We start from the raw sequence: 26,849 nt of genomic DNA on the forward strand, positions 1-26,849 counted from the left end.
GTGAGCGGTCCCAGGAGCGCAGATATGAATCTGAAGAAGCTCAATCGGGGCCAGCTAAAGGAACAAGAGAGGTGGCCGTTATCAAGCACACGGGTTACAGGGCAGGTCCGTCATCTTGCGATAAAGATATGACGGAAAATAACAGACAAGGTAAGATGTCACTGTTAAAATTATCAGACACTTGTCTCTATTGATGCATAGTGAAGCAGTTTTGACCATCCATGGAACGTTTACTAAATTTGTCGATTTCAACACATTATTGAGGTTCCATAAGGACACGCGCTGCTCAGAGGACAATTCAGAGTGATGGGCTTGCTTTCCAATGTTTATTTCTTTCCAAATGCTAATAATATAAAACAGCTCTGAAGTTGTCGCGTTGCGTTTTTAATATTTGTAATTTTTTGGAGCTGCCATCAAACCCTTTTTTTGTTTTGGAGCTGAGGCTGAACACAAAGAAGCACGAGGCATCCTGATGAATGTGCACCGCTCGTGGGGGGCTCTTGTTGAATAGCACGAGCCTTGTGGGATCAGCTGGCGTCTCGAGCCCCCCAGTCTCTATATGCAGAGGGGGGAGGGGATGAGAGAGGCAAAAGCTAAATTATGAAAAACAAATTTAATTAATTTGATACAATGCAATGAGGTGACCCTTAAACCACTGGGAAAGGGAAGCTTGATTATGTTTTTGTAGTTTATGTAAGGATGAAGGATAGTTGACACTGTCAACATCATAATTGCATCCCTTTGTCTAAGATTTTAGTGTTAGGCCTATATTTACCCTATATTACCGTTTTTTATGTATTGATTTAATTCTTGTTGCAACTTTGTTACTGTTTTTTTCTTAGTTTTTTTGCAAGTTCTTGGAATGTTTATTTAGAGAGGCTGTTTATAAAAAGAGTTTGGTACCATGTGAAGGTGTTTCCATCTCCTGTTTAGTTTTCCTCCAGGAATAACTGACAATGGAGCGGACAAGAACCGTCATCCTGGGTATTGTTTGCTTTACTGACTCTGGCTCTGAGATGAGAGAAAACAGAACAAAGCGTAAAAAAGCCACCAAAGTGGCCGTGTCTCATATCTCATTGTCTAGACTGTCTCAAAACAATCAGACCAGGTAAAGAAAATAAGAAAGAATGGAGTGGAACAGGTTGGGTTTGGCCAAACACAGCCCTTGAACTCCTTGGCTAGAAATACAATCATTTGGAAAAACAAAGATAGGCATGTGGACAATGCTCAGCATCTTTGATCAGTAGCCAGTGTAGAGTTTAGATGGGTGTGATCAAGCGCTTTGAGTCAAGGACCATCTGGTAAAATGGGCGATGGAGTCTAACCTGACCTTTTCTTATGCTTTTGGCTGAACTTTTACCACAGTTTGTATCATAAAAACAGGAGGTTCAATTCAGGATGTTTTGCTTCCTATCCGGAGTAGAAACAAAATACCTTCCTTTAAAAATAATATTTCCTTCGATTCTTAAGTAAATGCTGATGTTACTGGCAGTTTTATATCGATCTGGCAGAGAATAAACACCTTTGTAAACCATGAACCATTAAACACCTTTTTTTTCAGAATTAGGTTCATTTTGTCCCATTTAAAGTGAAAAAGCATGTGAGTTGCACCCTTCTTACAGCAGCATCGCACGTATGAACTTGTTCATTTACACTTTATTTCAAAACAATTTTGTAACCACACAAAGTGAGGTCATTCAAGGGCTAAATGCCAGTGTAGCTGAGTGTTGCATGGTGGGGGTTTGATATTTTTCCTGATAGCTTGATGACTGGTCTGTATGTGGTCAAAAAAGTCTGACTGCTGATGCAGTGACATCATTACTAGTGCACATCTGGACCTGCATTGTTGCAGCATCTGTGTGAGAAAGGCCATTGATTAAGATGGATGACTGATCTTGCTTAATTTGCAGAAGAAAAAAAGCAGTCGTACAGATATTTAGTGGACGTTCATTATCTTCTAATCATTGCTTTGAATGAAAGGGAAAATGTAGAGATAATGTATGGTACAGTTTTCTCTTTTATAGTTGCCTGTCTCCTCTCTTGTGGTTCTAGTCAGTTTTCATAGACAAGTCTCCACTGGGTTTATATTAGTCTGCCTCAGGATGCAGTATGTACAGTACTGTAGTTTAATTGTTTGAGTGTGTGTCACATATAGCTATGAACAGCTGCTGATACTTTCTGTCTGTCTTACTCAATTCCAAACCACTTTCTGACCTCTGACACTGATTCCAATGGAAAGTTGTGTTTTGTTATAAAAAGACTTGAAATGCATTTAGAACACTTTTAGACACTACTGATGCAATAAAAAGATAAGGTAATGTAATATGCATCTTTACATTTTTTGCAATAAGCACACTCCATGGCAAATGCCTGGAGTCAAACCCATGACCTTAAAGTTGCAAGCACTATGCACAACCAGTTAAGCTCTCTCGTCTTGGTCTTATTAAACCTTTTTTACTTTTTTTCAGTTTTGTTTTTGTGAGCTAAAAAGCCCTTTGAAAACACATAAAGACCAGTGACTCTGTCTTAACGGCCGCATGAGATCAAAATATGTTTTCTGTGTTACTTTTTATTCTTATTTTCTATTTAACAGTGGACATGGTCATTTTTAACTTAAATGCGGTTATTTTAGCTGAACAAAAGCTGTCTGTTATGAAACCCCGTTTTCATGAAAGCTATGAAAGCATGCAACATCTTTCAGTTGTAAATATCAAACGTTTAAAATTTACGATTTGGGATTGGAGAGGGTTCAAGTGTGTGGCTAGCATTATTCACCTAAAGTGGCTTATAAATCTGAAGTCTCACATTTACTTTTATTAGATATACACTTTTCTCACTTTTGGCAGATATGCACATATGTAATTTTTGACTAAAGCACAAAAATATTATATTTTTGCAAATATTTCAGAAAAATGCTAAATTGACATTAAATTGTTTCTCCGAAATAACAATGCTACAGCCAGTTATTCTACTGCGTTCTGTGCCGGAATGTCTGTTTTTGTTTTGGTATGTGTGATTCCTCCCACTGCCAATTTACCATAAGGTACTTCAACACCCCTGGTTGCCAGAATGTGGAAAACATGTATTGCAGCAATGGAAGCCAGTAAACAAACTGGGTCAGAGATCGCAGATTCTACCCGACCTAAAAAGCCTCCAGAGGTATATTAAAAATGTGGATTCATCAACACATCAACTTAGAGTGTAAGACTTGTTGTGTGTCCTCAATCTGGCAGCTTTTGCAAGCATTGAGTTTGAAGAGGGGGTGGCACAAACAACTCTATCCAGTATTTTGAAGTTGGACTGCAGTACCCATTTCAACCACTAGCTGTCACCATTACATACTGCACCTTTAAAAATATTTCTCTTCTGGGATGACTCATTTTTCACTACTCAAACCTTTGTCCATACAAATTCTCAAATGCAGTATGAAGTGTATTGATTAAAATGATAGCCTACATGAATTTATAGGTTGTGCAAGGTAGACGAGAAAACATATATTATTAATTATTATAATAAATAAGCACAAGTTCAGAAGTAACACTGTATATTTACACAAACAGCTGTGTGAGACGTCTCTCCAGAGCCGTCAGTTACCCATACTGCCTGCGGCTCTGTAACATGACTGGACTGGAGTGGCAGATCTTTAAAGTAAAACATGAAAAAGTTGTGTTGCATGCCTTTTGGCTCTTCTTCAGCTTTGGAGGTTTTCCCATTAGGGTTTCATATCCAGACATAGCCAGAGGGAAGATGTAACTTGGCTCTTTTTCTTTTTGTTGAACTCAGCACTCTCAAGTGTGTTTGTGTTCACAAAGAAGGTGCTTGTACTTCAAATTGCCCATTTGAGTGTGTGTGTGTATTTCTGTATGTGTGTAGTGTATAGTGTGTACAGAGTGTCTGTGTTGTAAACCAAGCTGAACTCAAAACCTCTGAGTCACTGTCTGGGAAACCTAATGCCTCATTTTATTTAGAAAGCTTAAGTAATCTATAGTTTCCTCTTTCTGCTGCTTTCATTACTGAATATTCTCTGAATCAGTTGAAATCAGTAGTGGATTTACTGTCATTTCCATATTCTGTCATTAGTACATGGTTTGCTATTTGTGTATGAGGTTGACCGTGAGAAAGGGAAAAATGGAAACTAGTAAAGGAAAGTGTGGAAATTGTGGCGGAGATACAGAAGATGAAAGTTGCTGTGGTTCTTAAGGGGGGGGGGGTACAGTGGTGTTTCATGTATTCAGAGTTGTTCACAGTGTTAAAGAGATGGATTCTCATGCTAAACATGGCCAAAGTTTTAAAAAATAATTTAGAAAAATGACTGAGAATTTCTGAGTGTATCAAGTGCCTTTGTGTGTTCTCGTAATTTAAGTGACGAATGTTTTATAAACAAGGCCCAAGTCGACGCTGGATTTGCACATCGTTGGCTATTAAAACACGGAGCGATCCCAGTGATTAAAGACCCCATTCATGTAAGTGCAATTGCATCAGATTTCTGTCTTTTATTGGAAATCAGCACGTAAGTGAAGATATGTTAATGGAAACAACACGAAACATCAGTATTATAGCTCCGCCCACCGCACGCCTCCAGGAGCTCGGATTTTACCGGAGAGAATCGGAAAGCTGTATTTTTCTTTTAGAAATATGTTAAAGCTAAAGACTTTTTGGATATATGAAGGATGCAGTACTACTCTATAGGTACTCAAGATTAACATGAGATTAGGTGAAACTGTGTATGTTGTGTACCCTTTAACACTCGTGACCATGTCACAAACGGAGAGGGATTTGATTAGATTGATATGGTTGGTGTTATTCGCTGGGTGGAAACTCTGCTTAAGCATTTTGTGTTTAGGGTGTGTTGTCGCAGCCAAGGTAACAGTCTTTTTGCAAAGGCTTGTTGTATGGCTAACAAACAGATGCTAGAAAATTAGCATGAATGCACAGTGAGCTATAATTGTTTGTAGCTTTTAAGAATAACCTATAGTGATGTGTCATTGCTGAGATTTTCTGTTTGACTGACCCATACCTTACAATCTCCTCAAAATTGCACCAATAATCAAAAAGAAAATATGTAATCATGTCTGAAACAGCAGTGTGCAAAGATCTCTCTAGTGTAAGTGGATAATGCAAAAAAAAATACTGGTCCAAACAGATCTTGCGGTAAATGTAGGCAATCTCTATTTCCTGTTGAATTTGTATCTCTACTATCTTATACAAAACAGCTGATATACATGATAAAAACCTTCTGCCTTTGGCCAAATTCTTTCTGTTCTGAAAACAAGCACCATCTGTGTTTTTGGGTTATTGATCCTACAGGTGTATTTATAAGCAGTGGTGTTTTAAGCTTTGAGGCAACTCTCATCATTCTACAGTAACTTCTCTTCTCTCTGCCACTTGGCTTGCTATGTTGTGCCTGTCCTTACCTATTTCATGCATTCATTTTAATTTGCCAGATAAATAGAGACAGGTTTTAAAGACCACTCACAAACATTTACTGTACTGCATAAAATCCCAACAACAATGTGATGGAAACAGAAGGGGCCCACTTGATGTAGGAAAGTGGGGAAAGTGAAAGAGTCAGTCTTTGAGTTCTAATTCTCAAAGGGAGAGAATATATTTCAATGTTCAGGCAGTATGCTTGTGTGCACAAACAAACTCACACACCTATTTACTTTTTATGCTTTCCCACCTTTTCATGTTATTGTAACCCATTTTCCACCAATTCCAATTTATTTTTAGTAGCTGAGTATGATGATGAAGCCAACCGGCCCTTTGGGTATTTGGGTAAAATGCTTAGTTTGGATTTTAGACTTGTTTTCACATGTTTTTGGAATAGTTGATTCAGGTTTTTCTGTGATAAATGGATGTGCATATGTGCATGTATAGATCTGTTGGGAAAATAACAAGGTATTCTGTGTTAAATGTAATGTTCAAGTTCTGGTTGCATTCTGGAAAATTTAAGTGATGTTTTATTAACATATTTCAGGAAGAGCACGTGCAGATCAGAGCCCTCTCCTCAGACAGCATGCCAAATACGCATACTATTGTTCTTGCTTTGTTCTGTAAGGCAAACTTGTGAAGTGCTCTTCATTACAAACTTTTTTAAGGACACAGAGATGTGTTCAAAGGCCTCCAGACCTGTCCTTTTAAATAATTTGTACATTTAGGTCAATGTCAAGTTATGATTTATGGGAATACTTGCTCTCTTTCCCTGTATTTCATCCTTGACACACCCACACAAAGCCCAGAGGCTACACATACTGAAACTTCAAGCTTAGCGTGCTTTCACAGTACTGCTTTTTCATCTGCTTTTAGTCTGCTTGTGTGAAAGTTTGGTTTGCTTTGGTTCGTGAGAAAGTTGTTTTCTTAAGTAATAAAATAAGCAGGAAATGTATCTTTAAGAGTGTTTCACGAATCTGGCCCGTGGTTGGTCCTCAGAGCGTGTGTTCTAGTACAGCCAAGCTGCTTTCACTGTAGTAGTGTCACCTGCACATGACACTTCTGTAGATGAAATTCTCCTGTTCCAAAGATAGCAGTCTTCAGTGTTTGATGCTTTATCTTGTGTTGGTGGTTGGTGCAGGTGGTTTATTAGATCCAGATTAAATTCTGAAGAGGACCATTGCCAGGGTTAGAATGTGTATGTTTGTGTAGGTGTAAGTGTATGTGAGGTGTGAGTTGTAAGATCTTGGCATTCTTTTTGGGATTAAACTACCCAGGCATATGCTGCTTTAGATGATAAATATCATCATACATGGTCTAGCTAACAGCAGGATTGGATTTGAAAGCCAAGTGAGTAAATGGTTATGAAATTTTATGTCATATGATGTTATTTACATTTTTCCATTCTATTTGGAGTGTTACAAGCTCTTGGTGCATAAAGATCTGTAAAGCTGCAAAGACTAAAGTCTCAAATCCAAAAAGATATTCTTTATAAAAGTTAAGAGTCAACCACTAACCTAACAGGCCCCCACGTCTACGTCACGATATGGAAATATTTGTATAACGCAGCCCAAATATTCACACAAAGAAAAAAGGCATCACTTTTATTATTGCTGTTGCCATCGCCACCATGTTGTGGAGTCGCTGAGACTTTCACTGTGAAATAAAAACTACTTTTTCCAAAAGAGGACACAACTAGAAATCAGTGGTTACGTTTATTTACAACACTCTTCCACAACAGTTCAACCGAAATATTCAGATATGAGCTGCACATTTTATGGAGGATGAGGACTGTTTCTCGGACCAGTAACCTACAATGCGTCTGTGGCACAAAAGCTGTTTCTATTCGGTGGGGCAGTTCAGACTTTGCAAGGACAGTCTGGCACTTCTGGCTCACAGATAATATATATATATATATTTATATATTTTATATTTAAATAATTTGCCAATGATGATTCAAATGCGAGTTTTGAACAGTGTAGAATGGCGCTTGTTTTTCCAATAACAAATGCAGATATGGTTTTATGTTTACATTATGCTATGCAACACAACGTGTAAAAAGACAGTAGGGACATAATCAGTAATTATGTCCTTACTGTATGCTCGTGCTGCTGGGAGATGGCATCACAGTGTTAAGGGACATAACATTTCTGTCACACCCCTGAGGTATTCAGCCAATCACAAAACACTGGATAGCTGGCCAATCAGAGCACACCTCGCTTTTTAGAACGATGAGTCTACGTGTTTCGGAAAGCCATGGCATAGAGGAGAAACAACAATGTACATTATATGGAAAATAATGTGTTTTTTTTTTTTTTTACCTTAAACTGCATAAACACCAAATACTCAAAATAATATTATTTTTAGCAACATCATATGACCCCTTTAAAACATTAATACATAAAGGTTTCAGAGATGCAGAGAATAGGATATATACATGTTAGATGGGGCAGTCATGGCTTAATGGTTGAAGAGTCTGACCCAAAGGTTACGTTTTTCTCCATATTGTGCTGCCTTAGTTTCCATTTTGGTGGATATATGAGTTATGATATATGGCTTCTATATGAGAGAATATGTAATTGTGAGTGAGTCTGTGTGATTTTATAAACGCTCAGCACCCTCTCTCTTTTCTTTCAGTCTATGGTAATTGTTTGTTGGTGCTGTCATTCAGCACTTTTACACTTTGCAGATGTTTCTACTGAATGCTCTTTCCATCACCAGTCTCTCCTCAATTGTCCTTTCCAGTACTGCCATTGCTGCACACAAAGCCTCCACCTCCTATGCTATCTTCACAGAGAATGAAATAATGAGTATAATTTTACCAAGTTTACAAAATACAGAACTGATAGACTGGAATGATATGCTGTATTTACATGCTACATTACATGAAACAACATAACAACAGAACAGAAAAAGAAACATAAAACATAATATAAAAAAAAATAATAGAAGAAAAACGCAACAGTAGTCTTTGCCAATGGAGATTTGAAATGTTTGGTTTTTAAATCAGTGTTACAGAGTGAAAAATATTATATCTACGACTAGACTATCAGAACACAACCATGATTCTTCCATCAATCCATGTTTTTATTAGTGTTGAAGTTCAACATAGATGACACAGATCAGTGTTAATAATTGAGGGACTGCTGGATGTTGAAAGCTCATTGGCCTTCTCCCTGACAGTAGGGGCGAGGTTTGGTAATTTGTGTCTTCCAGGTGAAGTGCAAGTCTTCCACATTCTTATGCTTTCAATCTGTCTCCTCCCCACCCTTTCACAAACATTCTTTCACCTTCCCTTTGGCCTTGCATACTCTCAGTAGCCTACCTTTCTTTTGTGCAGTCATTTGGTAGGTTTCCATTACATCACTATTTTGTCAGTCCAATGAATCCAACCCTATTTCAGATTCTGAAAGTTCGGTTTAGATAAACCCTAAACTTTGCAATCTTCGCAATTCACATATTAATTTACATGTCCATTACATGTATTCTGAACAAAATGTCAGCATAAGTGCAGTGCCCAATCCCCAGTCACTGCATACAGAACCTCAGAAACATACTGTCCCCTGCTATGCCTATGATGGTTATAGTCCTGATCTGTGTGTCCACTTAGGGTCAGAATTAACATTATGGACACAAATTATATTTATGTGACTCTTTTAAACAGAACTGTTATTCAACAGGTAAAATGAATGAGCTTTCATATCTCAATGGCCATGACAGCAGTGCTCTTTCCTTTTGTATTGTATATTTTCTAATTTTCTCTCTTATATGAACAAGATCACATATCAGGAATGCTATCTCTGGATCAGAGCTGCTCCTTAACCCCTCCCCAGTAAAATCTGATCCTAAATTAGCACTCTGCACAAATACATACTGTCAGATCTCTGGGGGTGGACTTCCTCCCTGAGGTCTGATGAAAGTCACTGTTTGTGGTTCTGGCCGAGTTTGGCTGAAACATTTATCAAGATCATCTGATTGAAAGTGCCTGGATCTGAGGAAATGAAGGACTGGGTGATGTCCGCTTTACATTGAGATGATTTGTATTAGATTGCTGTGTTTAGCAATCCAGGGAGAACCAGATAAAAAAAAACGCATTGGGAAAAAAAACAGTGGGATGGGGGCTCATATATTTTGCATACAGATTACTTTCTTGGGTCCCCCCCCCCGCCATTGGGTCAGCCAGCCATAAGGAACATGTCTGCAGTTTCAGTCTGGCCAGATGGTGGACTGAGCCTCAAAGAGATGGGGTAGTCTGACAGAAGGAGGTGGGTTCATTGAGTGTTTATAGATGGTTGTGACTTGTAATCCTGCTGGGACATCCTCTCCTTCATACATCTATCTATCCATCCATCTGACTGTTTGCTGTGGACAGTTGGACTTAAAGAGGCACCCTGACTATAGCAGCTGGGACTTGAGACTGGGATTGGGGGATGTTCATGTGTATGTTATCAAGAATTGGTATCAAGAAGAACAAAAGGATGGAAAAAAATATAATTGGACTGAAAAAGTAGGATGAGGAGTTAAGGGTAAAAGTAGGCAAAAATACACACAATTACGATGAATCTGAGCATTCTGGGAAAACAGAGTTAGGGATCAATGCAAAGTGGATACTGTATATATAAACAGAAAAAAACACAGAATGAGTTTCATGCAGCTGCTTGTTTCAGGTGATAACTTGCAGATGGGTCTTTAACATTGTCCACCCCATAAATTCTAAACAATGGACTTGGATGGATCCAGGTTGGACTCTCTTGGTCATCTTGTCCTTGCCAACACTGTACTTGGTACTCAGTGTGCTTTGACAATTTCAAACACATCTGAACTGAATTTAACTTTTAGTTCTGAATAATGAATGTGTGAGTGGTTGCTCTGAAGCCTTTGGAGAGAAAAAAAAGTCAAAAATCTGACTAGTACAATTTCAGACTAAACTATTTACATGACATTTTAAGAACCTGAAGAATTGCTTTGATAAAAAATGAACTTTTAATGTTCATATACTTGTGCTTATTGATTACTCTTGACTGAGCATACATCATTGTAAAGGAAATAGAAAGCAAGAACATAATGTGGCCTCATCTGCACTAGTCCAGAGTATTGTGTAGGATGTTGAGCTGTTTTTATTTTATTTTTTTATGTCAGTCTTCTTTAGCTCGGTTCAAGAATATAAGATTTTGTAACACTTAGACTCTTTGCTGGACTGACTTGAAGTGCACAATCCAGCTGACCCTGGCCAACCCCAACACAGCACTAATGTATGTCTGAAACCCAGCCATGATATTACGAGTGAACAGTGCATCAAACCACAGTCATGCTCACTCTGATTCTGACCTAGTTTAAAATACTCCTTACCATTGCTCTGTCTTCCTTTCATCAAGCCTTTCCCCCCCTGGACCACAGCCAGTGTTCAATACTGCCCATCCATATGTGCTACAGCTTTCCAGGCTTTCTGCACTATAAAATGACTCCGGTGTCAAATTATGCAACTGCAGCTGAGCAGAGGGGCCTTTACCTCATAGCCATATGGAAAGTCTGTGAAGAATGACTGCTTGTGATAAAGACGATGATGATGACGATTTCTCCAGACCTGTGTACAGAGTTTAGGTTGCAGTTTACCAGCTCAGAAAGTTTCCATTATTCACATTTACTGCCTGTGTGTGTGTGTGTGTGTGCATATTTAATTAAATTTTCCACATGTGTACATGAGATAACATCTTATCAGGGGAGAATTGCAAACTGGAGAACTGGAGACCAACCAGTGAAAATGAAGACAAGGTTTTTGTCACTGAGATGGTTGCTTTTCCCATTATATATGTTGACTGCTTGTTTATGTTGTTTTAATTGTATGCATCACAGTTCATTTAATTCATTTCTTTGAGTTTTAACACAACTGAGGTATTTACAACAGCAAGATTTGTAGCCACATACAGTCTCTGCAATCTGGCACAAAATCATATTTCATTGCAGTTTGCAGTGTACCTCTCTGTTTACAGTATAAAAACCATTATGCCTATGGGGTTAGGGTTAGATGTCCCCACTTTTCACAAAAACAACAAATGTGTGTGTGTGCGTGCGCACGTGTGTATTGGAGAAGAGCAAAGCCAAATGTCTTTTGAAATCTTAGTCACTTCTCTGCTGTTTGGATACGGAGAGTAGCAGGGTTGCAGATAATCAAAAATACTCGGCAACATTCCAGAAACTTGGAAAACATTGTACAGCTATTATAAAGGTTCAGCATGTCCTGCAAGTATTTCTGGGATGAAAAAATAAATGTCAAAGGGTTCATTCATGATTAATAGAGTACAGAAAAAAACAGTGTCTAGAGCCTTCTAATTAATTTGACTCTGGAATTCAATCCATTTACGTTTGAGTTCTTGTAATCAAAAATCCTGTTGTCTTGCAGGTGTTGTGCATATGATTTTGCCTTGTGTATTTTGCCAATGAGGCCAACCACTTTAGTAATGAGGTGTTTCACCAGGGCACAGATTGTTGCTGCATTCCTTGGAGACATGAAAACACATAAGCACTGATGATGAATGGCACACAGGCACATTCTGTGAGATACACTTCAAAGGTCATGTGTTGCCCCTGACAAAACAGCCTTTGCTGTAATGAATGGTCTGCAGTGGAACTCAGAAGAAACAGTCATTCCACTGGCTACCAGGCTCTTTAATACTTCATTAGAGTTCTGTTTGTTTAAAGCTTACCCTCCTGACAGTTACCAGTTTGCAAGTACGGGGCCTCCACCCTGCTTCCAACATCCTGAGCACGTGATGTGAGGGCCAAGCCCTGTAAGAGGGGTATCACAGAATTGCTTTGTTTTGACGGCGTGTCTGGAGCTGGGAAAAAGAGATCAAGTTTAGATGCAGTTTACGCTTAATGTCGTTTACAACAGATACAATTTTTTCCATTCTGTTTCTTTGTCACTGCCCACAGTTTGTGTATTTCAGATTAGCTGAAAATGAGCTGATATTTGAGATTTTTGACAGAAATTAAGTGTTTCACAGTTTTCTTTTAAATGGCTTGCAGCTCTATTGATTTGTGTGCACTGTATTGAATTACGCTGTTATAATGACCTCAAGGATTCAGTTCTGTGGCAGTGTAACCGTATTGTCTTTCTGTTGTCTCCTCCACATAGCTCTCTCTAGATTGTCTGAATTGTGCCATGTGCCCCTTTTTGAAGTGAGAGTGGATAATAAACATGACTTTGTCATGACCTTTATATGAGAAGTGAGTTATATTGACAGTGAAATACACAATTTATACCCCAACTGATAAAGTTAAACAGGAAAGGAACTAAACAAACAGAACATAGATAAGTGTTATCTTAAAACACTCACTTGTTTGAATCGATAGTGTTGAATCTGAAACTGTGGGGGATGCAGGCTTTTTTGTGTTGAAACCTCTTAGTCAATGACACTGTTGCTTTCCGCTGTGCTGCAGGCTTTGGGTGGAATTAATGTCTGCATATCAATTTGATTCTCTCCCCAGGATGATGTCAGAGTGTATAGTTGTTTCTGCACCGAGGCCAAATACATGGATCAGTGTCCAGATACAATATCCTGTTAACACACACGTGAATTAACTTGGCCACCCACAAATGTGTGCACTGTTCGGAAATCCAGACATACCTTTATATTGACTTGTAATTATTGTTATATTTTGGCTGTTTAGGACCATACTCCCTGCATAACTGAATTCTTAAAAAGTATTAATAACGTTTTGTATAAGATAATTTCATATTTCAGTAATGTTTCATACTTTGATTAAGAATCACTAATTCCAAATGTTGTTGTTATGTGCCTTTATGGTCGGTATGTGAACCCCCTGTTGGTCACGAGGGAGAAAAATCTGATAATCCATCTCATCTCCTTCAAGCCATTTCTCCTGCAGTTGTACCTACACTCACTTACATCATCAACACATCCCTCCATGGTGTTTTTCCCTCAACAATTAGACAGACTGAGTCCTTAGCCATCTTCAAGAATCGGCTTAAAACCCATTTCTTCCTTCGAAAATCCCTTGCTACGTGTACTGTGTTAACCTAACTGAGACTTGTTATAGCACTTATATATCATTGCTCTTTTTGTTGTTTTTGATTGCTTCCACTGTCCTCATTTGTAAGTCGCTCTGGATAAAAGCGTCTGCTAAATGACTAAATGTGAATGTGAATGTAAATGAAACATGCACATGAGGAGCCTGAGAAAAATCAGTACTGAACTTTAAAGGACACTTTCTCTTTTGGTTTAATTGTTGTTGTTGTTGTTTTGTAAAGTTTTTATCAAATACAGACAAGGATAAAGATGTTTTGATCTTTTTGAGGTGAATATTAAAATCTTGCATATGGGAGTAATAAACTTATCCGCACATAAACATAACAATCGTCCATCTCCACACACATGCGCTGTATCCAGCTGTGGAATTGGAGAAGTGGGGCTACAGGGCGGAGAAAATAGGGAAAGGAAACTAATTGGAGAGGAAGGAGGTCCTAGGAGGTTTTCGCCGAGCACGACATGAAAAGAAAGTGAGAGATTTTACTTTTAAGTCTCCAAGTAGCTTCCCATCGAAGGCGCAGCGGTTTGCTGTCGGCATCGCGATAAACAGAAAGCGAACAGAGCTGCTCAGTGTCGGGCTCGAGGAGAGATTCAGGGGACGTTTTCAGAGGAAACGAGGAATTGCCGGGCGGTAGCGAGCGGAGGAGCTCTACTGCTTATTCTCACCGGGAGAAAGCGGGGAAAACAGAGACGGCTCTGTTGCGCGGATTTTAATGAAACACTGCAGCTGTCAGACACACGCCTGTAATCTCTACCTGCCCCGAGTTAGATGCGTTTGACTTTAAGATGCGGAGCGACCCCATACTGTTCGCCTCGAGGGGTGAGTGTCTAGTATCGCCATGAGTGGATTCATTGTTGCATGCTTTGATAATACTACTGTCAACAGACGTTTAATTAAAGTATAAAATACTGTGTCTTTTACTGACGTCCAGTATAACAACAAACAGAAACACATTTCTCCCAACATCCAGGAATATCTGTGCGCTTTGAATGTTGAACAAGTTTGTCAGTTTTACAGACACAGCAAGTAAGAAAGTACTATATTCCATATAACGAATATTTATAGAATAAAGGCGACATCACCGGCTCGTAGGCTACTGGGAAGAGATGAGTTCACCCCGTGAGGCAGTTTTTCTCCGTTTCTTCTCAGCTTTTCTCTCAGTGTCCGGTCAGTTAGAAAAGCCGTTGCAGTTTGAAATGTGAAGAGGCAGTAAATTTAATGATGTTGCAAGAGAGCAATGGACTGCTTATTGTTTGCTGTTTCTTTGTTTGTTAATTTATTTTATTATATAACATTTGAAAGTGTTTATTATTAATGTTCATATTTACATTTTTAATAAGTCTAATTGTTTTAAATTATATTTTAAAATTAGTATTAGCACACTATAATAATTTACGTATGAGGAAGAGCTATTCCAGTCACTCATAATAACTCGGGGTCGATACAGGTGCCCTGTTATCTTCTGTCACAGAAGTTTGCATTTTCAAAAACACAACATGATATAGATCGGTAGGCCCATCTGTGATTGGTTGGTTGGCTTGCAGCTGTCAGGTGTCGGGTATCCCGTACATGCATCACAGATTACACTCTGTTGGATATGACAGAGCCCTATTGTCCACAGTGGTTTAACATTATCTGAGGGCAGTGCTTAGTATTGGCTTTGGACTTTTGTATGTAAAAGGCCAAGTGTGGTTTTGCCAGTATTGTTGAGTATTATTACTAGGCTCTCTGGAATGTTTGAGTCTGATTGGTCAGTCGCAGCAGTGAAACTTTAATTCTGAATGATTGTTTTCGGTAGGGCTGTGCGATTAATCAAAATCGAATCAAAATCGCGTTTAGAGACGTTGCGATATGCTAATCGCAAAAGCCTGCGATGTGGAGACGATACAGTATGTGTTCCTGTAGCTCAATTGGTAGAGCACTGCATTATCAAGCGCAAAGTTGGGGGTTCAGTTCCCTGGGAAAACATGATATGATATGATACGTATATGTAAAAATTGATAGCCTGAATGCACTGTAAGTTGCTTTGGATAAAAAGTGTTTACAAAATGCATTAATTTAATTTAATTTATTTGATATGCATGACTGTCAGCCTTGAGTGACAGTCTTACCAATAGTGCGCGCACCTCCATTCTCCCCAATCAGCACTGTTTTTTAATGCTCGGTTATATTCTCGTGCGAGTTTGCACCGCAAATCTCCACGAGTGCATCTGGTTGTATGGATGAGGCTCGACGCACGCGCGCAACCTTCATCAGCTCGTGCCTGGCTCCGCGTTTAAATCGAATGTGAATTCATTCTAACTGCTTGCTAATTTCACTTGAATTAACTGAAACATTCAGCACATTTTCCAGTTGTTCTTATAATCTCAAATACTGTGTAACATGTAATACTTGAATAATTGAATAAAGAAATAGTTCTTTATAAAAAAAATAATATTTCCAGTGAAATTCAGTAACTAATTTAATTCTGTAAAATTAGTTATACCATTATAATCGTGTCTGCTTGAAAAAAAAAAACTATATATATATATATATATATATATATATATATATATATATATATATATATATATATATATATATATATATATATATAAAACCCCTCCCAAAACACAATTGAAATTTCTTTTAGGATTTCAGGGTTATAATGGGAATTGTATTGGATAGAACAACAGTAATTCCTATTGGAATAATGGCAAAAACAAAAAGGGATTTTGTAAATACAATGCAATTGAAATGTAACTCATACTATGCTGCACATTATTGGCAATATTGAGCTGAAGATTGACTCTGCAAATTTAAAATCACCAATCAAATCGCAATTGCAATATCTGTCAAAAAAAATTAGATATTTTCCCCATATCGCACAGCCCTATTGTCCGGAATATGAAAAGGTTGTCATTATAGTAATAGACTTCGTCAGGTTAATGTCAGACCCCTTTGCTTTGTTTCAGGGTCCTAATCACACTGTTTAGGGTTTGTGTTAAAGACCATGTCCCTTATAAGCTTACTAGAAACTTCCAGGCAGATGTGTTGAGCCAAGTTGGAGCTAAACTCTACAGGACACTGGCCCTTCCAGGACAGAGTTTGGAGACCTCTGGTGTATATGATGGCCCGAATTAGTGTGAGATTTCCCGGCCTGAAGTTTTTTCCCAGTCCGGGCCTGGTTTATAGTTTCATAACTTTAATTGTGTATAGTTTACAGTGCTTCCACCCATCAGATGCTCTGACAGAAAGGCTGTGTGATGGAGACGCTAGAGCTTGATTAGCTGGTTCAGGTGCGTTCAATTGGTGTTGGAGCTAAACTCAGGACTGAGTTTGGACACCCCTGCTATACACCCACGTCAAGTTTTTAAACCACAGACAACCCTGTTATTTGTATGGCCATCACATTAAAAACAAGTCTAAATCTCTGGCTGTGCAAAATAATTATAAAGGTTCTCTCTTGGATGGCACATTTACTTCCTTTAGTTTCTTCATTTCCCTTGATATTCCGTTTTCTCACTTCTGTTTGTGTGTGTGTGTGTGTGTGTGTTTACTTTTTTTGGCTATTTTTCTTGTAGCCTACCTGACTTTTTTAACAGCAGATCTACTGTTTTGAGAACTACACCTTGTGGCAAAACAACCACCTCTTTGTTATTTGTTTGCACACAATCAATTTTTGTTAAATTCAAAATATTACATTAGGATAATCTCTTATTGTTGTTGTTTATCTTCCAGTCACTTTAATACCCAAGATTAACATACGTGTATTTCATATAAATATTTTGCATTACATTTTCTAAAGTGCCTAAGTCAAAATTAGTACAATATGTTTATAGAAAAATAATACTGAACACGTTATTGCATTATTATCATCATGTTTTTGTGGTGTTGTCTGCTATTGATCCCTCCTTTTTTATAAATCGATGTGAACATCTGTCTGCTAAATTTGTTAATGCAACTTTACAATAGATAAAATGATCTCCTTTAACATACAGTATTCTGACTGAGAATAATAATGGGATGCTTACTGATAAACATTTGATCGATCTGACAACAACTGTGTCGTTAATGTTGTTACTTTTGCTCAAATAGCGTTATAAAAAGCTTATTTTTCAGGAAAGATCAGCCAGTTTGCATGCACAGTCCTTAGCACACGTATCAGAAGTGGATTTTTGACAATCAATCAGCCAATACAAAAACTGACTCCAAACTTTAAAATGGTAATGTACATATACTGGAAAAAAAAAAAACATTTCCCTTCGCAAATTCTAGGTAGTCTCTAGGTTGCCTCTTTTTATGATTTTTCATTTTCTGCTAAATTACATGTCCAATTATTTATATGTTTTCCCCTAATAATGTCTTGGATAATGCATCATCATGGTAAATTCATAAATATACTACACTTCAGCCCAAGTACTGAAGTCACATAGCCACAGCCACATCACCCTGCAGCCCAAGACTGGTTGCCCACTGAAGCTAAGCAGGGTTCAGCCTGGTCAGTACCTGGATGGGAGACCTCCTGGGAAAAACTAGCATGGGTCAGGGGCCAGCATGGGTGCTCACCCTGTAGTCTGTGTGGGTCCTAAAGCCCCAGTATAGTGACAGGGACATTATACTGTCAAAAAGCACCGTCTTTTGGATAAGACATTAAACCGAAGTCCTGACTCTGTTGTCATTAAAAATCCCATGGCACTTCTCATATAGAGTAGGGGTGTAACCCCAGTGTCCTGGCCTCCCGCATGATTGTAAAGTGCTTTGGGTGTACAACAATACACAATAAAGCACTATATAAATGCATCATTCATTCATTCATTCATTCATTCATTCATTCATTCAAATTATTGGCTAAATATGACTGAGCGTTCATAAATGCACTCATAAAAAGTGGATGCAAACACTTCTCTGCTCAGTTTCCCAGGCACCATGGAGTCTTCTCCACCCTCTAAAAGGATGATTCTTAAAGGTTTCTGTTACCAGTGGCCCTTTTCTCCCATCCCACTGCCAACTGTGGTTTAGTAGTTAGCGCTCTGTAATTATACACACACACACACACACACACACACACACACACACATACATATACTCATAAACACACAAGTACGCATTTATGGACATACATTCTAAACCATCCTTTCTTGATTGTTTTCATAATTCTCATCTCAGTATTTTTCCTCATATGTTCATGTTAACACATATGGATAGTGCACACACATAATCAAACACAGAGGTTAATGTCATCACACAAGAGATATTCTCTTATTGATGATCCCGTTGCATTTGACATATGTGACTACACAGATGCTGGTATTGAAGCCCATTATTAGTGGGACAGTGGAGCATCTGTTCAATATTTTCTTCTGTCCTGTAGTTTTCTGCTATTTTCCAGGCATGTGTAGCCTGAGTGCTGCTCTGCTGTGCTCTGGCCTGTGGCAGTGAGCAGTAACCACGATGATGCCAGACCGTAAAGCAGCCTAATTTCACAAACCACAGACTAGTAGCTGCCTTATTCCCAGCTGCCAAATGTTTTGTTTTGGGCACCCAACGCCTCTCAGATCTATGGGAAATTCTATACAGTACATAACTTAAATTGCTTATTTGGGTTCCAATGGGATGGAGATATGAACAGATGGACCACTTATAGAAAAACCAATGGGAGAAACTGTGACAGTCAATATGGTGGCTGTCAGTCTTTAACTTAAAAGAACCAATCAGCTTACCGATAGAGTTTGTTTAATCTGAAACACAGATGTGAGACAATTATATTATGTTAATTTATTTTTTGTATGGACCTATTATTATTATATTTTTCTTATAAAAAAAATGCATTAACATGAGAAATAATGAAAACTTCTTCTGCAATTGCACTGTTTTGCTGTTGCAGATGTTCAAAAGGTTTTTGCGGTTCGTAAAAAAAAAAAAAAAGGTTTTTAAATGTAATTTGCAACACCCACCCCACCCAAATTCTTAAGGATGGAAATAATAATTAAGATGTTTGTATAATGTTTATTTTTTGATGTATTGCCACATTTTATTACTGATTTGAAATTTATTTTGAAACATAAAAACTGTTTTGGAGATTTCAGGTAGATATAATTTGCATTTTGTATGTCAATTTTTTTTAGATAATTGTTAAATACCTGTCACCAAGATAGTTGACTCTTGATGTGTCATTAGAGAGAAATGCATGTTTTTCTTTTTATCTATACCTCCTTCCATCCATATTTTCAGCCTCCGAGCTGTTCGGTGTGTAAGACCAGATCAGAGTAAGAAGAGCTTGTGTTGTATCTCAGTCATCGCAGCTATCCGACTGGTTCCTGTCAGCTGACATCAAAGAAAAGCGTTGCACTGGATGAGAAACGGAGGACAGATGAGCGAGAGGTTCATGTTTATGTTCTTGGCAGGTTTCTTAAGCAAAACAAGAGAGGTTGTATGTTATCTCCTTCTTTCAGAGGGTTTATTGTCGACTGTCATTTATTTCCCCTTCTGTAGTAAGAAAGAGGTAAGAAAAATGAATAGCTTCTTGGCTCAGTATTGAAATAAATATGAAGAAGAGTGAGTGAGAGAGATAAAAGAAGACGGAAGCGTGAGTGAAGGATGTGGGAATGGTGGGTACTCCACAGAAACTTGGCATGGGATAGTGCCTGATTATATACAGTATACGGTGGGTCATAGATCATGTGTGAGCATATGGATTTGAACAGTTCATTAAAGAGAACTGCTTTAAGATCTGATGGAAGATTTGGATAGGATGACAGTGTGGAGAGAAGGGTACTCTGTAATCTACATGCACACACACATTTCCTTTGGTGAATTTTAAGGATGTTGTTGATTCTCAGCAGCCTGGGTGGTGGACTGTAACCACGTATACATACACACCTACGCAAATGTACGCACATACTGCACCAGCAAATGAATAATACTAGTTTTTGGCATGCTGGAAGCATCACAATTGCTTTTGCAAACCAGATCCCTCTATGTTATTGAATTTGGGTCGGAATAGTAGAATAATGTGAGTTTTTGTTCTGGAGAGAGATACTATGAATGTTGTTTATTCTAAAAGGTCACTAGGTCAACTTGTCAAACTGGTCCTAGACAACCACTAAACTGAATGCCATTGACTATTTCCCTCTGTCAACACTGAATTAAAATCAGCTTTGCTTGTTGAAACCGTCTCTGGTGTGGCATCAACATTTATTCTGGTTGTTTTGGCAGGTATTTGTAGAACAAGCCTAAAGTCCTCTGCAAAATCTAAATTTTGCTGACTCTGAGACCTTTGTATTTTTGGTTGGGATCTGTTAATATGTCCTAACTTGTCATTCCTCAGCTGGAGGGGTGTCACTGTTTTAAAGGAGGGCTCTTTGGACGCATTGCCTGCTATCTTTCATTATTTAGTCTTGTTTACACTAGGGTTAGTCAATTGAGAGTATGTGTGTAAAGAAGAAATAGAGTCAGAAAATTGTGATCATGGGTGGTTGTGATTGTGTTTAAAGTTTTCCCCTTCTCCTTTCTCCCTCTCTCTTTCCCCTGACTTTGCCCCCAAGCATAGTTTGGAGGTGGTCCTTATTTTTGTGTGGCACGTTGTGCTCTTTAATGCAGCGATTTAGTTTGCATGGTTGGTTTTTAAAGTGTATTTCCTTTCATGTTGTTTGGCCACCATCACTAAAAGTGCTTCATTAGCTTTATTTACTCTTGAAATGTGCAAGCTGTTGGATAGGCAATGATAAAGGAACAACTGGAAATGGTTCCTACAATAAATATATCAAATTATAAATGTTTATTTGTAATATGCATTGCTAAGAACTTCATTTGGACAACTTTAAAGTAGATTTTCTCAATATTTCAAAAAAAAATGTGCACCCTCAGATTACAGATTTTCAAATAGTTGTACCTCGGCCAAATATTGTCCTATCCTAACAAACCATATATCAATGGAAAGTTTATTTATTCAGCTTTCAGATGATGTATATATTTCTAAATTTTGAAAAATTGACCCTTATGACTGGTTTTGTGGTCCAGGGTCACAATGATTTCAGAATTATTCAAATATTATTTACATTTGAATTACAATTTAATTTAATTAATTGCGTGTTGATTGATAGACCGCTCTTGCAGAAGCCTGCAAAATGTACTTGGCTTATGTTTTTCATTTTAATCTTTGCTATAGCTTTATTTATTCATTTTTTAACTTGAGATTTTAAAATCGCCAATGAAACGGGGTGTTCAGTAGAATGCATGTGTATTTATAAAATCATATCACCTTTGCATTAAGATAGTAGTTTTTGAGAATGGACAATTTGGACAAAACCAGTATCAAAGTGTGCTGTACTGTTGAAGTGTGCTGGTTGACTTTGGACAGCTCAGTTGAGGAGCAGTTCATTCAGTTGGACACGAGAACATGTGATCTGAATTATCTAGCAAATCAAGAAGAACTCCAGTGATTAAATTCCTATGTAAGGACATCACTAATTTCTTCCTAAATCAGTTAATGCTCTGCCAATCAGTTTAATTATGATGCAACAAAAAGTTTTTGTAATGACTCCAAGTGTAAGTGTCATGATTGCTGAATTCTTGACCAGCAGTCAAACAGTGACACACTCAATTTGCTACGCACACTTCATTTCATTGCACACTCTAATCAGTGAGCTCTATTTTCTGTTTTACATCTGTCCATACAGCAGCCGTCCTCCCCGTTTCAGACCCCAGTCTTATGTAAACCTTCAGCTATGTGTTTGTATGGGCCTGAGCCCATTGTAATGCCATTTTATAGACCTCTGATTTTCCAGGGCTGCAATTCACATTTGATAGCCTTTGATATCCCTCAGGTGCTGAGCCAACAGATACCCATAATTCACTGCTTTTTCCAGATACCAGCCAACATCCCAGTGCTGAACAAAGCACACATGGCCCATCTTTACAGTGGCAATATGAGAAAATCAACAAAGCAGAAGATTTGATGAGACAAAAGTATTAGTTTTTCTTCTGAAGCTATTCTTATGCTTATTGAACATCAGATTGTATGTGTTCTTTTCAGCGATGGAGGAGTTGCTGGCAGAGTTGCGGGTCTTTCTGGAGTTGTTGGACAGAGAATATTTAACTGCTGGGGTGAGAGAGAAGAAACAGGAAATATTAAACATCCTGCACAGAGTTCTAGCCACTAGAGGTAAGCCCAACCCCCTTTAGCTGCTCATTTCACCTTTGACCTCAGCTAAACTATTCGCAGTGCACCATATCTCTTTTTTTCAATAATGTGAATGTGTTTTGATGTGTGTTTTGCTCTCTCAGAGCCCTCATGTAAGACAGAGATACACACCTCTCTCCCGGCCCCTCCTCAGATGCCCCTACCAGAGATTCCTCACCCCTGGATGGTAAGATATGTATATTAAATAAGCAGTTACTATAAATTAGGACTGGGTGATATAACTAAAAATATATATCACTGTAGTTTTCTTCTTCAAATATTAAAAATGTGTCATATCATTAATGTGTTTGCTCTAAAATAACTCAAAAGTATGATTAGGATTTTTTTGTTTGTTAGTTATTTAATTAAAATGTCCCAAGAATGTTTGTATGTTTATAATCACCTATATAATAATACATAACAGCAATGTTTTGTTATATAATACTATTGTAAAGTTTGGGGTGAGTGATATTTGAAGTATTAACTTTTTTTTTTTTTTTAGTAATTTATTCCTGTGATGGCAAAGCTGAATTTCAGCAGGCATTATTCCCGTCGTCAGTGTCACGTGATCCTTTAGAAAACACTGATATTTTACATTTATTTTGATTAATTTGGTGCTCAAGAAACATTTCTTATTATTATCAACTTTGAAAGAGTTATGCTGCTTAAAATGTTTGTGGAAACTTTAATCAATAGAAAGTTCAAAAGAACAGCATTTATTTGAAATACATTTTCTTTTGTAAAAATGTCAACGACTTTACTGTCACTTTAATCAATAGCTTGCATCCGTGCTGAATAAAACTATTCATTATACTTCATTATATCATCCAGCCCTACTAAATTAAACATCACGAAGGAAAACTTTGATTTCCTTACAGTGAGTTTTTAGTTTTGTTTGTTTTAGCATTTCTTGTAGTCCAGAAATAGTCCTTGTTGTCGTATATTTGGAAGCAATGTCGTCTGAACGCCGAATGCCGCTGGTTGGTGGTTTGATGGTCTCTGTGTGTTCAGTGTTTTTATATGAGCTCTGTAAAACAGCAGCAGGAAATGTTCACATCAGTATGATTTCTGTCACATGACCTCATAATTGCCGACACATGACCCTGAAGTGGTCTCATCCGTCACATATGAAACAAATTATGCCATTATGTGCTCTCATGTGCGTGACACTTAGAGTAACAGTCATCTTTGTTTTAGAGCAGGAGTAGATGCATGTGATAAATAGCAAGTGTTCATGGGGGCAGGTGTTGATCACTCTCAAATGCACGCATCCTAGCACTTTGTTTTACAGTCCACCCTTTACACACTCAGCACTTTACAGTATAATTAGAAACATCCTTTCCTAGCTCAGCCACCCGTGCATAACCCCAGTGTGTGTGTGTGATTGGGGGCTGTGTCTGTTTCCGGAAGGTGTGATGGGCCAGGGATTTGTGGGATAGACTGTGTGAGATGAGATCAGACCTGTGCCTGTGCAAAACCTGCCTGAGGAAAGGCAGAACACAGTGTTTCTTTTCCATTGCACTGTTTAGTTTCTCTTGTTCCTGCTCTCCATCAACCACACCCTAAACTCCATCCTCTTCATCTCACTCTTTCTCTCTCCTCAGCTATGTGATGATTTACTATTGCGTCAGTGAGCCAGGTTTATAAACTGACTCCTTGTCATATTGCTGCCAGACCTAATTCTGCACATTCAGTGTGTGTGTGTGTGTGTGTGTGTGTGTGTGTGTGTGTGTGTGTGTGTGTGTGTGTGTGTGTGTGTGTGTGTGTGTGTGTTTTGTGTGTGTGTTTGACTAAAGCCTTCTATGGCCCCTATGAGTGGTCAAAACCACAGTGGCAGAGATTGAAGAAAAAGGATTGAAGCTGGGCATGTGGGTGGTGAGATAGGGCCGTGGATCGGACAGCAGACACCACAGTACGCAAGGGGAAGAATCATGTCTGGAGTCGTGTCTGTGCATGTGTGTGTGTTTGCGTTGAATTGTACTCTGTGGCTTTGAGTTTCTGAACATTTGCCAGCAAATTCACTGCAAATCTTCCCTGTTCATGTACTATAACGAACCCGAAGAGGAATTTTTTGACTTTCTGTTGATGCATAGCTTTCTAAATGCTAATTTAGTTCTTTCGAGCAATAGTATTACTTTCAGACAAGTTATGCTTACTGCACATGCATGCAAGGTTATGCTTACTGCACATGCATGCAAGGTTATGCTTACTGCACATGCATGCACAGTTTGGTCTGTGTACTTCCAATAGCCTTTATAAGAGCAACAGCAATTTTTAGTAATGAAAACGTAACTTTTATCCAACTTTTTTTCCCAAAATAACACACCAATTAAAACCAACTAAATGTGAACATGATACAAAAGTGTTTAATTTTACATTGATTACACCCAAGTTGCATTGCCCATAATGCTGTACCAGACCCAACATAGCAGGAGAATCAGGTGCTTCTGAACTGGTGCTTCTCTTTTTATGTACACAGTTTCAGAATGTGAAGTTCCAGTGTAATTTGATCAGGCGGTACAACATTTTTATTTTATTATGTTTTTTAATTTAAAATTCATTTGTCTTTGATTCATTTTTCCAGCAATTTCTAATTTGTTTTAAATTAAATTGCCCATTTAGTACTTAGAAAGTTAGAAAAAGAACATGATAACCTAGCGCACTATTTTCGGTGCTCTAATCAAGTCAATGATTGGAGGGGGTAAAGCCCTGTAACACTTTCTGCAGTCACCGAATTGGATCCTGCCTTTCTTAACTGAGCAGAGAGAGAGAGCAAGAGAATAGGGGAAAGCCATAGCAGACTCCGCTGTGACAATGATGACTTTCATCTGTGTTGATGTTGGCTTCCGCTCCTCCCCACCAGCATACCCCGACTGCACCTCAACACACAATGTCATATTAATGAACATAGACGCAGACAAACTCATTATCTGTCTGCCCTTTGTAACCCAAAAGGGAGTCTGTTTTTGAAAAACCTCCCCTCTTTTTAGCCCATTTTTTTTAGCTCTTCCTTTGTTCATTTTTCCCCTTTATCTTTCATTTTCACTGAATGTCCCAAAGTTAAATGCAGGTTTTTTTTGTTGTTGTTTTTTTTGCCTAAAATGCTGTACCAGTGACTAATGATGACAAAAGTCATAGCAGGAGAGTCGGGTTTTGGATGTATGTTCTCTCTTTCTAGGCCCACAGTGGCAGACAATGGAAATCCCAAGATTCAGTTGTGCTAAAGCAAAAGGCTCTACTGTATTAACCCCCCCCCCCCCCCACACACACACACACACCCCCAGCTACCTTTTAAGGAGGGTTAACCGCAGTGTGGAATGCAATGACCTATCCCTCATTGTGTCATGGACAAAAGAAGGAAAATGAATTATGATTTCCATGGAAATACCAATACAGATGGCGATTTCTACCCCTCTGAACATCTTTTATAGGTTATAGCAAGTGACAGTTTATATAGTCACTTCATTCTGGAAAATGAGCTTTCATTTTTTGGGATGTTTTTTAATGTGGGACTGCTGGAAAGTTTCTGCGAAAGAACCAGTCGAGAATGAAAAAATTCTCCAAAACACATAGAAAACCAATTGCTAAGACACAAACCTCACAAAACTAACTCCACTGCATGAATGTGTGTGAGGTTTTTTGTATGAATAGTGTTTAAGTGTATGCATGAATACATTGTATATTAAAGCAGCCAAACAAGGAAATGTGAAGGTCAAACATCTGAATTATTGACGGACTGAGTTCATTTTCCTGGCTGCGCTGTGCTGCAATCCCAATACAATAGACCCAGACTGGCCCAGACGTCTGTTAACACTCACACTTATCACGGACCGCATAATAACACTATACGCTATGTTATGAAGTGAAATGGTCTGGAAAGGAAGTGTGAAATGAAGTTTGAAGCTCATTTTTGAAATCTAGGTCAAGTATTTCCCTTATACATAAGCACAGACATATTGATGGACTAGATCTTGCATGAATAGGTGGAAGTGTACTTTTTTCTGTAGGTGCAGATATGCTTCATACAGATTTCCAGCTCCGACCAGAGGTGGAACTATGCCTAAAAATACTTGAGCGGCTCTGGTATGGAACGCTGCTACGGCAAGACTCTTCACACTGCAGTTTTTGCCTGGAATTCTGTCCTCCCTCCGGGCTTAGATGCCCTGATGAACCGAAACCATAACAGGCAGTAACACAGCTGTCT

General features: G+C 38.3%; 1 protein-coding gene across 3 annotated transcripts in view; it reads left to right on the forward strand.

The window, feature by feature from the left end:
* The window catches only part of LOC113056101 (actin filament-associated protein 1-like), a 45,115-nt gene continuing 18,266 nt past the window's right edge, over positions 1-26,849 (forward strand). Inside the window, exons 1-3 of one of the 3 annotated variants that reach the window (XM_026222597.1) lie at positions 1-150; positions 22,499-22,627; positions 22,750-22,832. In XM_026222597.1, the coding sequence (XP_026078382.1) occupies positions 129-150; positions 22,499-22,627; positions 22,750-22,832 (234 nt within the window). In that variant the 5' untranslated portion in view covers positions 1-128. Of the gene's footprint in view, positions 151-13,895; positions 14,302-22,498; positions 22,628-22,749; positions 22,833-26,849 lie in introns of those variants that run through there. The other 2 variants (XM_026222596.1, XM_026222598.1) reach the window with 2 other exon arrangements.

Source organism: Carassius auratus, chromosome 37 (genome assembly GCF_003368295.1).
Source record: "Carassius auratus strain Wakin chromosome 37, ASM336829v1, whole genome shotgun sequence".
Taxonomy (NCBI): Eukaryota; Metazoa; Chordata; class Actinopteri; order Cypriniformes; family Cyprinidae; genus Carassius; species Carassius auratus.